Source organism: Mirounga angustirostris, unplaced genomic scaffold, assembly GCF_029215605.1.
Source record: "Mirounga angustirostris isolate CCGP_5_RB_7025 unplaced genomic scaffold, mMirAng1.0.hap1 SCAF_5, whole genome shotgun sequence".
Taxonomy (NCBI): domain Eukaryota; kingdom Metazoa; phylum Chordata; class Mammalia; order Carnivora; family Phocidae; genus Mirounga; species Mirounga angustirostris.
Window position 1 is genome coordinate 94,784,852 of NW_026991713.1, and position 13,989 is coordinate 94,798,840.

Below are 13,989 nucleotides of genomic sequence, written 5' to 3' on the forward strand. Positions count from 1 at the left end.
AAATAAATAAAATCTTTAAAAAAATAAAAATTCAAAACTGAAATCGGGTTCAAGATAGCAAACTAAATACATGCATAACAGGATTAAGAAACTACCAAACAAATTTCAAAAGATCCCTGAGCAGATCAGAAATTGTAAACAGGTAGGATTTGATAGTGAAACCAGAGCAAAACCTGTAACACAAAACTCATACAGAAGGAAGCTGCTGAGAGGTTTAAAAAGCCATTCCCAACCAAGCTCCCAGCTCAGAGTTAACAAAAAAAGCAGATCCGGGAAAATTATCAAAGCAACGAACTGAAGGGAAAATTCAGGATACAGTAGTCTGCGCTACCCACAGTTTCACTTTCTATAATTTCAGTTACTCAAGGTCAACCACATCCTGGAAGCAGATGATCCTCTTCCTGACTTATCTGTCAATAGCAACCTAACGTTAAATCACAATACCTATGTCCTTCACCTCACTTCGTTTCATCATGTGGGCATATCATCCCACACCATCACAAGAAGAAGGGTGAGTACAGCACAGTTAGATATTTTGACAGCAACCATATTCACATGTTGTTATAGTTGTTCTATTTTATTATCATTGTTGTTAATCTTACTGGGCCTCACTTATAAATGAAGCTTTATCATAGGTTATGTGTAAGAAAAATATATAGTATATATAGAGTTCAGTACTGTTCGTGGTTTCTTTTTTTTTTTTTTTTTTAAAGATTAGTTATTTATTTGACAGAGAGAGACAGCTAGAGAGGGAACACAAGCAGGGGGAGCGGGAGAGGGAGAAGCAGGCTCCTGGCCTAGCAGGGGGCCCGATGCGGGGCTCAATCCCAGGACCCTGGGATCAGGACCTGAGCCGAAGGCAGACGCTTAACGACTGAGCCACCCAGGCGCCCCCTGTTCATGGTTTCTAAGGGTCTTGGAATATATCCCCCATGAACGAAAGGGGGGGAGACTAGATCTTTCAAGCACCTTCCCCTCCTCTGCTTATACTAAACAGGAGGGATCCTCAGCATCTGATTTTAGAACAAAAGTCACAGAACTGCTTTCCAAACAAAGTGAGCAATTGTATTTGTGGAAGGGGGTGTGGGTACAATGTGGAGGGTGTCCTTATTAATGATATGGCTAGAGAGACGCAGAGCAGAAAGGCAAAAAAAACCCCTGCTAATTTCAGTTTTTGTCCCTGGCACAGAGTTTCCACAATGGGCACTAAAGGCTGAAAAGCAGGGAAGTAACCCAGGTTATTTGTAAGTGGATGGAAAGGGAAGTCTCTCCCTCCTTCTCACTCCTACTACATAAGACAAGTTAGTTATTCATCCTACTCAACTGCATTGCTGGACCTTTCACCACTTCCAACATGCACCCTACCTTCCCTCCAGCCCAATGCTACTCTAGGCAATGACCAAGAAGCAACATTTCTGAAGTTAAAATTTGAATTCACCAACAAATGAACATCAATTCTAGAATGAAAGCTCATTGTAAAAAGGATTTTTGTCTTTTTTTCCTCTGATGCATCCCCCCAAAATCTGCAACAGTGTAATTGTTCAGTAAATATTTGTTGAATAAGTTGATAAAAGCAATTCAATAGAAATAACTTAAATACCTGACTCTAATGGAATTGCTTAAGGAGCAATCCATACATCTAAATACTGTGCAACCGTTAAAAAGTTTATTTGTAAAGTTAGTGATACGGAAAGTATCTGATGACATTAAATGTTTTTTAAAAGGAAATGGATAGGGGCACCTGTGTGGCTCAGTCAGTTGGGCGTCTGCCTTCACTGGGGTCATGATCTCAGGGTCCTGGGATCCAGCCCCACATCAGGCTCTCGGCTCTGCGGAGAGCCGAGAGCCTGCTTCTCCCTCTCCCTCTGTGCTCTCTCTCTCTCAAATAAATAAATAAAATCTTAAAAAAAAAAAAAAAAAAAAGGAAATGGATAACATATTCCTGAAGGAAATACACAACCTCTTGGTGGGTTTTTGGATTTTTGTTTTGCGTTCTCTGTATTTTCTGATTACAAATTATTCTTATTATTAGAAAGAAACTCACCTTTTTTTTTTTTTCCTTGAGAACACATTCAAACCCAACCCAGACATGGTAACTACCTTGGCTGAATTGAATGTACCAATTAATAAACAAATGCAGGATCCTATACAGTAAGCATCAAGTATTGCTTCAGAGCTTGGACTCTGCAGACTACATGCTTATATAACTTACACCTAAATTAGGGAACCTGAATACTGACAACGAAACTTAATAGCTGTGGGACCCAGAGTAAGTTACTTAGCCACCATCAGCTTTAAAATTCAAGGTTAGTGTCAAGATTAAATGAATCAATACTCATTTAAAGCGCTTAAAACAGTGCCGGCACCACAGAACTATGCACACGTATTAGCTTGTTACTACTGGACTCAGAACATTGTACTAGCTCTGGTGAGAGGGACAAATCAAAATCCAGTCCCTACCCGCGAAGAGAGGGGGGACACACACAAAAGCAACGTAGGAGTCAAAGCAGAATGAAATCGGGCTAAAACCAGGCAGAGGCAACAAGCGGGCAGTTAGGGAAGAGTTAATCCAGAAAATCACAGGAGCAAAAGTACTTGAACCAAGTTCCAGGAACGCGCAGGACTTCAGCAAGCGACGAGTTAAGACTGACCTGAGGGAAACCGCAAAGGATCTTGGCAAAGGCAGAAAAACCTAAAAGTGAATTGCACTTTCCCCAGGACACCAGAAATGCGGCCAGGATGGAGTGAACAGAATTGGTTACAGAGTGCTCATCACGCAAAATGCCACGAAACCTCTGGCGAACAGAGCTGGTTGCAGTGTTTTACGCAAAATGACCGGAATGACAAGGTTAACGAAAACAGTATCGGTAACAAAGACCCCAAGGTACTAAACTGTAGAAAGGTAATAAAGAACAAAGGTGTCGTTAAGAAAGCCCGGACTACCGCGACCCAATCGCTGTCCACTATCCTCTAGGTGCCGCTGACCCAGGGGACAACGCGACTCGGGGCCGGCAGACGGCGAAACAGCGCCTCTCGCAGTCGGCAAACGAGCTGGGGAAGTACGGAGAGGAAGAGACCTGGGGTGAGAACTACAGCTCCCACTGAGGCCTGGCCCGAGGTCCCCTTTCCACATTTCCGCTTCCGCCGCCCGCCCTCGCGCACCCTCTTCAGGGGGACCTACCGGGGAGCGGGCCGGGCGCGTGATTGCGCGTGACCCCGCGTGACCGCGCGTGACTCCGCGAGCGGAGAAGCTCGGGGGCGGGACTCTGGGACCCCATTGGTAGAAAAGGCGAACCGAAAAGGTGGAACTCAACTTGAAAATCTCGATAGTGATTGGAGTTGATAGAATAGGGGCGGAGCTACATGGCCAGGACCCGGGCCAATCAGCGTCTGGGATCGGCCAGGAGACCGGGAAGGGGAAAGGGGCGAAATGGTTCTTCGGTCACATGCCGCGGGGTCTAGTGGGAGGAGCAGTTGTCCAGAGGACGCCTGGTGCTTCCTGTTTCCGGTTCCCGGAGTGGAGCACAACGAGGCGCATTGGGGAACCTTTAACACGAGTCCTGGGTCCGGGGTCTGCGGCTGGCCCCTCGCTGGCCCGGTGTCCCAGCCCCAGACAGGTATTCAGCCGGGGATTCTGCGCCTTGGCTACTCCCTTTGCCCGTGACACGTGAGTATGAGGGGCGTGGAGGAGGAGGGGAGCTGGAGAACGCTCACACCTCGGTGTCCGTAACAGGGGCTAGGATCGCTAAGTCTCCTTTGGCCAGGGTTCGAGCCAAAATTCCAGCTAAGGAGCCTTAGGGCAGAATGGAGGCGGAGGCGTGAGGGCGGGGAGTTAGAGTCCCGAGGGGAGTGAGGGAAGAAAAGACCTACCAAGACAGGAGAGGGAATCGACGTGTGTTTGGAAGGCAGAGAAAGGAAGGACCCTGGGTATGGAGTCGTTTGAGGTGTTACTGGATACCCGTAGAGGGAATTTTGGCCTGCATCGTGCAGGAAGGCATAGTGGCATCATTTGGAGAGGATACGGCTCTAGGCAGTTGGAAAGTCAGGAGATTAGACGGAATGAGAATTTCTAGAACCCTGGGAGAAGTTTGAAGGGGTTGCGTGTATAGATAGTATGGAGTAGCTACTAGAGAGCTTATCTAGTGTTTTCTTTTTGTGGGGAGCTTCCGCCCATGGGACCTAGAGCTACTTCTCTAAGGCTTTTCAGCACTGGGTCGTTTAGCTAGTTAGGGCTGGTCTAAAAGGGTAGGCTGCTGGAGACGGGAGATAAGAGCCGCTACCTCAGGAATGAGCCAGACAGCGGAAAGTAGAAATTCCACTGAAAAATGGAAAATGCTCATGGCTAGTCTTGAGGGGTGGTAAAGAGTGGTACAGACGCCCAGTGATGTGAACTGCTTCCCGATTCCTGGCTTAGTCATGGGTCATCCCGTTGAAGAGAATTGTTTGGCATTGCCAAAATAGATCTGTCCTAGAACAAGAAAATTGAAGGGGATTTTTCAAAATCTTAAAGTCCTGCCCTTTATTTCCAAAATATCTAGACAAACTATTGCACCTTGAGGATGTAATTGTAGCACATTAAAAGGGAACTACACAGCCCTTGGATCTCATACTCTCCCTAATAAATTTTTGCACCAGTGTATTTATCAGAAATTTTCCAGAAAATAGCTTTATGCCATGAATTCTCCAACTTGCCGCACCAACTTCATACATGTTTAATACTTGTATGACCTAGGGCAAATAATGTAACGTCTATAAGCATCAGTGTCCTCATCTGTAAAATGAGAGAAATTATACCTACTTTTCTGGGCTGTGAAGATTAACATAATAGATAAAGCACTTAGAGCATTTGCCACTGAATCAAAAAGAAGTAGCGCAAAACCGACAAACCTTAAGCAGAAAAGAGAGAAGAGTATAAGTTGATTCTCATCCTAACTTCTTGAACCAATAAGCAAATGAAAGATGGTTCAGCTCCACTAATGTAGACTGCAGGGTGTTTAACCCTTTATCCTATCCCAGTTTTGTAAGATTCTTTGTTCTAATTTGGGAAAAGAAATCATCAACTGTTAACAAATAAGGAGCTAACTTTGAGGCCATACAACACAGCCTTCTGTGTGAGCATCCCCTCCAGAAAACTGGTCCTGGGGAAAAGAAAAAAAAAAGCTTTTGAGAATCCAGAATGTTGAAATTTTAAATTAGATCCTGAGAGAATATAAAGAATACGGCATGTTAAATCAATCTAATAAAAATCTCTTAATACTTTTTTAGGAACGCAGCTGGTCACGTAGTGTGTTGAGCAATGAGTTAATTTAGGGAAGGTAGGAGTTTGAGGTTTGAGTTCTTTATTCCACCTCCTATTCAGTGAACTGTGTGAGGAGTCACTTCCCCCCTGCTTTGTCAAAAAGAAAGCAAGGCTTTGGCTGCCTCCTCTTGAGCCCCCCAAAATTAATGTGAAAGGGGATACACATGTAGTGGTTAAGTGTAGACCATGAGCTCTGGAGCCAGATTTTCTGGGTCACTCCGCTGGCTGTGTCTCAGTTTTCTCACCTGTAAAATAAGGACAGTAATTGTATTTACTGCATAGCGTTTTTGTAAGGATTAATTAGTTAATGCATGTTAAGTGCTTTTAAGAGTAAAAGGCAAGCACTCAATATTAAGTTTCCTATTAGTGCTTTAAATGTGTTTATGGGGGGCCTCAGATTTTGTGACTGGCGATAATTATTCTGTGGACTTTATTAATACTACTATAGTGGGTTGATTTTGGAAATACACAAAGTTGAGGCGCCTGGTGGCTCAGTCGGTTAAGTGTCTGCCTTTCGGCTCAGGTCATAATCCCTGCATCCTGGGATCGGCAGTGTAGGGCTCGCTGCTCAATGGGGAGTCGGCTTCTCCCTTTCCCACTCCCCCTGCTTGTGTTCCCTCTCTCGCTGTGTCTCTTTCTGTCAAATAAATAAATAAATCTTAAAAAAAGAAAGAAAGAAATACACAAAGTCAGGGAGACAACTTCCCAAGCATTTGTTGCCCTAGTGGAGTGTAGAAAACAGAAGGTCAAGTGTAAGTTTGTTTAGGGGAGTAGAGAAAATTCAGTCAGAGCTCAGAGCTTCCATTTTCCTATTTTTAAACTTACTAGTACCCATTAAACTCTGCCTAGTTTTATATTCTAGAAATGCACGGGAGTTGATGAAACAGCCTGAAAAAGAATTAGAGGATTTTAAAGAGTATTAACCAAAGTCCAGGCTTGTAGTCTGGAAGCATGTTATTGCAAGTGAGAAAAGTTTGGAAGAATTAAATCTGTGTATGATAACAGTGACACTGTTAGGAAATTAACAAGTAGCAATGGCCTGGGGGATCATTAACTAATGGACATCAGAGTGAAGTCTTTTGCAAGGGTAAATCAATATGTCCTGGGTGTGAGGATGGATTAGAGAAAAGAAAATGAGTTTGGGAAGTGGAGCCATGTGTTTCCATTCCTAGAGCAGTACAAGGAGCAGGTGAATTGGAAAGTGACTTAGTGATTCCCAAGAATTGTTACCAGTTCTGAGTGTACAAAGACAGCTCTGCTTACTGGAAATTGAGAAACTCTTAAGATTTGTGACATGTAGAGCCTGAGGTGGGTTTTGGAAGACGTCTTCACTCACTTTGACCTAGTGAATTTTCTTCTTCCTATAATTTAAATGATTGAATGTGTTTTCAGAGATGAGCCATTAAAGTAGATAAATGTCAACTTTTAGGTGCTATGGCTGTGTTTATTTCTAGTCATCTTTCCTATGGTGAATATGAACAAAGACTGTTGGATGCTCCTGACTATTGATAGGAGAAGTTAGGATCCAAAGTACTGAAGTCCCTTTCCCTATCTTACATCTTTCTCAATAACTTTCAACTAGACTTTATCAAGTATTATAATTTCATTATTATCTTAGGGAGGACCGCAGGTTGAGGCAGTTTTTATGAACTAGTATTAAACTTTATGAGATACTGCAGTCTGACTTTTCACAAAACAGTAAAGATGCTTGCACTCTCTGTCTCAAATAAGTAAATCTTTAAAAATAAATAAAAAGAAAAAGAGAAACCTAAAGATTATGAATCCTATTCTGAATATTAAAGAACGGGGGAAAAATAATGGGTGAAAGCTAAAAGCTTGAAATAGACACAAGAAAATAAAACCCAAATTCGTGATGAGGAAAACTGACTAGTGTAAAATAAGTGATGGATGGAAGATAAAACTGTAAAGATGACACATTCCTGTGCTTTATCTCTTTCCCCCCTCTCCTGATCTTCTGCCGCTTCCTCAACACCCACACCCCCTCTCCCAAAAGGATGTTCCCCTTCTGCAGCTGCTGGAGGACTGGACTGCTCCTGCCACTGCTCCTAGCTGTGGTAGTAAGAGAATCCTGGCAGACAGAAGAAAAAACCTGCGATCTGGTGGGAGAAAAAGGTCGAGAGTCCGAGAAAGAGTTGGCTCTACTGAAGAGGCTGCAACCGTTGTATAACAAAAGGTAGATGAGAAGAGCTTTGAAGGGCTTGAGAAAATAACTTTGTTAAAGAATCTTTTCCTCCAGGGCGCCTGGCTGGCTCAGTTGGTGGAGCATGCAACTCTTGATGTTGGGGTTGTAAGTTCGAGTCCCACATTGGGTAGAGACACTTTTTTTTTTTTTTTTGTACATCATGATTTTATTAATGAAACTCTGGTTGCTAACTTCCTTATTAGTCAGCCTCATGTAGATCAAGCCCATTTCATGTATTGTCATTTATATTTGCCCTAGTGACAGTACCAACCCCTAAGGAGAACTCTATGTCTCTGCATGTGAACTAAAGTGATATTCCCCCATTCTGAAGTATATTATCAGAGCTTCCAGGACCACACAGGAAGGCTCATGATACCTTACAAGGAAAATGTACTATTTTAACATCAGACTGCATGAAACATGTTGCATCTTGGCCACAAAGTGGATCCTATTTGTGTGTCAGTTTCTGATTCTTTTTTTTTTCTCTTTATATTTATTTTTTTATTCTTATGTTAATCCCCATACATTACATCATCAGTTTTAGATGAAGTGTTCCATGATTCATTGTTTGTGCATAACACCCAGTGCTCCATGCAGAATGTGCCCTCCTCAATACCCACCACCAGGCTAACCCACCCTCCCACCCCCCTCCGCTCTAGAACCCTGTTTGTTTTTCAGAGTCCATCGTTGGGTAGAGACACTTTTAAAACAAATAAAATCTTGGGGCCCCTGGGTGGCTCAGTCATTAGCGTCTGCCTTCGGCTCAGGTCATGATCCCGGTTCCTGGGATTGAGCCCCACATTGGGCTCCCTGCTCCACGGGAAGCCTGCTTCTCCCTCTCCCACTCCCCCTGCTTGTGTTCCCTCTCTCGCTGTGTTTCTCTGTCTAATAAAATCTTTTAAATAAATAAATAAAATGTTAAAAAAAATTTTTTTTTTCCTCCACTTACTGACTTTATTTTAGTATTACTACTCTATGTGGAGGGAATACATGTATAATAACCTCCTCTGGGAGACGATTCTAATCTGAACTTCAGTAATACTGGCCTTATTTGGCCATAGTATCTTCATTTTTTTTTTTTTTTAAGTAGGCTCCATGCCCAGCGTGGAGTCCAATGTAGGGCTAGAATCCACAACCCTGAGGTCAAGACCTGAGATTAGATCGAGTCGGACACCTAACCTACTGAGCCACCCAGGCACCCCTACTTTTTTTTATGCTATAGAGCAAATTCTCAACCCAGTTTTTAGTAGCAATGTGCAATTCTCTTATGCAGAAGAGTAACTTTTCAAGACTGGATCCAGGAGACCACCTTGTAGGAATTAAAAAGCATTATTTGGTACTTCCATATAATAGGACTTTAGAAGTATCAGATAAACATTGAGGCCTATACACATCATAAGTGTCAGGAATCTTCGGATATATAAATCTGAAGATAATCTTCAAAGAACAAGGGACCATTGGATATTTCCCATGAACATAGATCCTTATTCACAGGGAAATAGCAACTGACACTTCAGCATGGTCTAGAACAGGTATTCTAGAATATCTAGCTGTCTTGGATGTTGTTTTAATCAGTCATCATCAATAGTTAAGATTGTCTCATTCAACAAATTATTCACTATTACATGGATATCTCATGATCAACAAATATTATTCACTAGTACATTTAGTTGTCACATCAGATAAATAAATTGATCACACTTGGGGGGGGTGGGCAGCTTAAAGGAAGAGAGGCTGCTTGTCCTAGGCTGATAGCCAGTAATTCTTGCTTTGTTCTCCTCACTTCTCCTTACAGCTTTGAGAGCACTGTGGGCCAGGGCCCAGACACATACATCTACATGTTCAGGGTGTGCCGGGAAGCTGGCAACCGCACTTCTGGGGCAGGCCTGGTGCAGATCAACAAAAGTAACGGGAAGGAGACAGTGGTAGGGAGACTCAACGAGACTCACATCTTCAATGGAAGTAAGACTCTCCCTGTTGATTAATTGATCCCATGTCAATTCCTCTGACAGTCCTGTGTCAGCCTTTTCCATTGTCTTCTGAGTATCATATGGTACATGTGCTTCAGCTCACCTGAGACTAACACAGCTCCTCTGGAGCATGGCTCAGGACCTTTATGTGTTTGTTTTAAAGTTAATGAAAAGCTCATGCATAAAGAAGAATCTAGCTGGGATTCTGTAGCTTCATGTGTTTTTCACACCAGACTTGAACATACCAACAACGACCATTTCTCATCGAATTAGTCCAGTTTTGCCAGTTACATTTTCAGACATTAAGCTTTTTTGCAAACCAGTCTACAAAAACTTCCCCAACCAACTTGTGCTATGGTGATTAGGTTTCTCAAAAGTCATAAAATCATATTGCTGGAAAGAACTATGAGCACCTGTGGTCTGATTCCCTCCCTTAAGCAGATAACTGTATTTTCCAGTGCAAATATTTGTTCATATCAATAATATAATGAAAAATAACATCAAGAGTTTGGGGGTAGGGATTGGAAGACTGGATTTTTTACCCAGCTCATGTTTCCTTGTCCTGTGACTTTGAAAAATCATTCATCTTCTTGTGTTTCTTCATATGCAAGATTAGAAGAATTTTTACCTTATTCACCTCACGTGATTGATAAATCAAAGGATATTTTGCAAAAGAAAGTTGAATGCCGTAAATACTAAAGAAGAAATGGCTCCCGATCTTAAAAATCATCCACATTGCATTTATCTGTGGCTCATTTTAAATCTTAGGTTTTGCTCTGCCACCTAAGAATTTTATGGAACCTCTTCTGATGTTAGCAGGTGTTCAGAAAATGTGAACCCGTGTCAGAGTATGGGTCCTAATTGTTTTTGTACTATCAGTTGCCTGCCTTTAATGTGGAAAATTAGGATTATTCTTATATGAATATCTGATTCTTAGTTGTCTTAAGGGAACACAGAGCTGTTACAAAGAAGCAGGATTTAGCTTGGTATTTCTGTTCTACAGAGCTCATATTGATACTGGTTATTTTAATTAAGACCAATTTCATTGAACTCCTCAGTGCCTTTTTACCATTGTACCCAGGCCTGCCTCTGCTTTCCCCCCCACCCCAAAGCAACATTTCCCTTGTCCCTCCTCAGGTAATTGGATCATGCTGATCTATAAAGGGGGTGACGAATATGACAGTCACTGTGGCATGGAGCAGCGTCGTGCAGTGGTGATGATCTCCTGCAATCGACACACGCTAGCGGTGAGGCGTCCTGGGGCACACGAGCCTAGAGAACAGATGACAGGACTGGCCTGAGGTGGGAGAGAATTTCCAGAGGGGACAAGATACAGCGGGATGGATAGGAGAAAACTAGAAGTTCAGTTTTTCCTTGTGTCACAGGCACCCGTCTTCCATCATACGTGGAAAATAAGTTATTGAACCAAGAGAAAGCAAATGCTTTTTTAGCTTGTGGGTTTTTTCTTTTCTAAGTAAGGGTCAAAAGGAAACAGTTTACCACATAAGCATTGTGTTCTGTCCTTCATCAGGGCAATTTTAACCCTGTGTCTGAGGAGCGAGGCAAAGTTCAAGATTGTTTCTACCTCTTTGAGATGGATAGCAGCCTGGCCTGTTCCCCAGAGATCTCCCACCTCAGTGTGGGTTCTATCTTACTAGTCACGTGAGTGCTTTTTCCCTTATCAATCCAAAACCTTCCTTTTTTATTTTTTCCTTAAACTCAATTACTTGGTGATATTTCGACACAAATTCTGCGTGTTTGTGTGTGTGCACGCACTATACCATAATTGGAGGTGGGAAACTTTGTGAAAATCCTCTTTAAACTCTTGACTATGCAAGCTTAAAAAAATTAGATCTAATGTTTCACCCCTGATAAATATTTGCATTTGGAAATGCTTCATATTCCATCACTGGAGGACTGGACAGTGTTTAATACTATCCCATTAGATTATAACTTTTGGAGAAATGGAATTATACAGCTAATGTACCTATTCTTGGCTCTAAGAGTCACACACTAGGTCTTATTTTTGTCTGAGCTTTTGCTTTTAGTGCTCTAATTGCTTTTCTAAAGAAGGTACCCTCCTGCTTTGGTTTTTTTTTTTCCCCCATTTTTATAGAATATAGACTGGGAAACCACTAATGAATATAAAGATTATCTTTATTATCAGAGTTTTACTATTCCTTGGTTTTTAAGTAGAGATGTTTTTCTTCCTCATAGGTTTGCATCACTGGTTGCAGTCTATATCATCGGGGGGTTCCTATACCAGCGATTGGTGGTGGGAGCCAAGGGAATGGAGCAGTTTCCCCACTTAGCCTTCTGGCAAGATCTTGGCAACCTGGTAGCAGTAAGTAATAGGACTGCTGGCTGAGTCTGTAGCCTGCGGGCAAGGTTGAATGACCAACCATCCTGGTTTACCCTGACTGAGGGATTTCCAAGGACATAGGACTTTGGTGCTAAACCCACAGAAGTCCCAGCAAACCAAGTACAAAGTACTTGTTGGCCCTGGTACAAAGTGACATCTTGGTGTCTGGCCTTGCTAAAGACTTGGCTGGAAGAGCAACACTGTTGCTTAAATTGAGGAATATGATAAAGCTATTAAATAGGGTCCTGGATGGGGAGAAAGACAGACCTAATTAGAATTTTTCTCCCGTTAGCCCTAAATTCAATTTAGGCTGATCCTTAGAGCCTCTGGATTTTCTCTTCATCTTCCTTGAAGAAACCTAGTTCTTGTCATATTCTTAGACCATAGGTACATTTTGTCTCACCCTCGAAGTTGGTTATTCCAATTTATCATTTCCTTCCTTTGCTTCTCTCTGCAGGATGGTTGTGACTTTGTGTGCCGTTCTAAACCCCGAAATGTGCCTGCTGCATATCGTGGTGTGGGGGACGATCAGCTGGGGGAGGAGTCAGAAGAAAGGGATGATCATTTATTACCAATGTGATTGCACTTTAAATGCCCAGCTGCTGCTTCAGTCCCCCAAACCAAAGCATACTCGGCCAGATTTCTTAAGCAGTCTCCACTCCAGTCTCTCATCCCACCCTTAACATTGCTCTTGCTTTCCAGTTTGCTTTTGATTTGTATTCTCTTCTCACTAGTAGAAATGCCTTCCTTTTGTTCCCTATTTTGTTTTTCCTCTAGAGAGTACAGTTGTAGGACAGAGAATAGGGCCTGTGCAGAAGAGGCTATTACACTATCTCTTGGTATCAAAGGTACAAGTAGGATAGTTACAGTGAGCAAAAAAGTGTGGCAGGCTCCTTTTTTAAACACATTTTCACAAGTTTTTGAGACACTGGATTTCTTTAATTAAAAAAAAAAAAGGCAAAGCAACATTATTTATACAAGGTTTGATTGCTTTCATGCTGTTACTCTGTACCCTACAGTAGTCTCCATGAGAATCTGGATGTAATTTCTTGCTGCTTGTAACTACTCTGGTGATTACTTGGTTGCATTCCAAGTATTGCCATTTGGTCTGAGCCTGGAGATGTTGCAGACTTGCTTCTCCCACCTCTGGGATTAGGATGGGGAAAATGTTTTAATTTCCCACTTAGAGGATTATAAAATACCATCACATCAGTTGTTGGCATTGGAGTGACCTTATAGCCGGAACTGGGCCCTGGATTGTGGGCTCGTGGTCATTGGTCCATATGTGGCCAAAATGCCTTATCCAGAAGTCTAGTCCATTGGAAAGGGAAAGTGAATTGGACCTCCTGTGCTACAGGGGTTCCAGAAAAGGAAGTCTGTTTACCTGTAGTGGGATCTCCTCGATGGCTTTCTTCTTCCACTTGCAGTAAAAGCTGGCAAAGCTTTTCTTCTAAGCTGTTTCCCCCTACCCGTATTTCTAAATGTGTTGCACTTTCTTCACAGGCATGTCGACTTCCCCCCGCTCCCCTCCCCCAATCTTCTGGAAAGGGAATGAAAGCAGAGGTGGGACATCTAGGGCTTTGCCATCCTGTGCTCTGGGTGTGGAATGCTGCTGTACCTGTTCCTTCTGGCTCAGGGAAGTATCTTGCCCACAACAGTTTCTGTGGGGAAAGGTTTTGAATCCTCTGATGCTTCCACTTTTTTGTTTAGACCATGTGCCCAGAAGCCTGGCCCGATCTTTCTGTAATAGTGAACCTGGGCCATTGAAGAGTAACATGGCTCCACTGGACACCAGAGGATGGAATCAGTAGGCAGGGGCTTTTTAAATAGCCTTTAGGGAAGAAAATGGAATTATTTCATCTTTGGACTTTTAAATACTATTGGAATGATTTTTTTTTTCTTCTTTTCTAAACAGGGAAAATAATGTTATAAAAACATCTTTTTTGTTATTTGTTTGCATCCCTCCCCCAGTTTTAAAAATGCAAAACAAAAAAAAAATACATTTTTTGTATAAAAACACGTAAAAGATTAAAAAAACAAACAAACAAGTTGCCCTAGTCTTTTGTATGAAAGAAGAGGACAGAGACACTGGAATGGAGTAAGAGACAACTGAGACCAATTTTTATCCTTTTACTGAGGAGGAAAAAAATATTTA

General features: G+C 42.3%; 2 protein-coding genes across 12 annotated transcripts in view; one reads left to right on the forward strand and one right to left on the reverse strand.

Moving 5' to 3' along the window:
* KLRG1 (killer cell lectin like receptor G1) overlaps nucleotides 1-3,288 on the reverse strand; it is a 43,197-nt gene extending 39,909 nt beyond the window's left edge. Inside the window, exon 1 of one of the 7 annotated variants that reach the window (XM_045873898.3) lies at nucleotides 3,182-3,288. Coding sequence is in view for 1 of the 7 variants with exons in the window: in XM_045873895.3 (XP_045729851.2) it covers nucleotides 2,894-3,133 (240 nt within the window). In the remaining 6 variants the exon portion in view is untranslated. Of the gene's footprint in view, nucleotides 1-2,651; nucleotides 2,786-2,893; nucleotides 3,140-3,181 lie in introns of those variants that run through there. The other 6 variants (XM_045873895.3, XM_045873897.3, XM_064591608.1 and 3 more) reach the window with 6 other exon arrangements.
* Nucleotides 3,289-3,435: 147 nt separating this feature from the next.
* Nucleotides 3,436-13,882, forward strand: M6PR (mannose-6-phosphate receptor, cation dependent). 5 transcript variants are annotated; one of them, XM_045873891.3, is made up of 8 exons: nucleotides 3,443-3,667; nucleotides 7,314-7,493; nucleotides 9,298-9,464; nucleotides 10,610-10,719; nucleotides 11,004-11,134; nucleotides 11,690-11,816; nucleotides 12,292-12,410; nucleotides 13,338-13,882. In XM_045873891.3, the coding sequence occupies exons 1-8, from the start codon at nucleotides 3,447-3,449 to the stop codon at nucleotides 13,387-13,389; spliced, it is 1,107 nt and encodes a 368-aa protein (XP_045729847.1). In that variant the 5' UTR covers nucleotides 3,443-3,446; the 3' UTR covers nucleotides 13,390-13,882. The 5 variants fall into 5 exon arrangements, with proteins under 5 accessions (XP_064447676.1, XP_045729846.1, XP_045729847.1 ...); XM_045873890.3 differs by lacking the exon at nucleotides 12,292-12,410 and having other exon boundaries at nucleotides 3,441-3,667; XM_045873892.3 differs by having other exon boundaries at nucleotides 3,446-3,667; nucleotides 12,292-13,882.
* Nucleotides 13,883-13,989: the final 107 nt, after the last annotated feature.

What these genes read in the sequence shown, in the direction of transcription:
- M6PR (XM_064591606.1), top strand. Translation starts at nt 3,447, where the DNA reads ATGCCGCGGGGTCTAGTGGGAGGAGCAGTTGTCCAGAGGACGCCTGGT. An exon ending in ACTCCCTTTGCCCGTGACAC is followed by an intron (nt 3,668 to 7,313) that starts GTGAGTATGAGG and finishes CTCTCCCAAAAG; the next exon opens with GATGTTCCCCTTCTGCAGCT. An exon ending in ATCTTGGCAACCTGGTAGCA is followed by an intron (nt 11,817 to 13,337) that starts GTAAGTAATAGG and finishes CTTTCTTCACAG; the next exon opens with GCATGTCGACTTCCCCCCGC.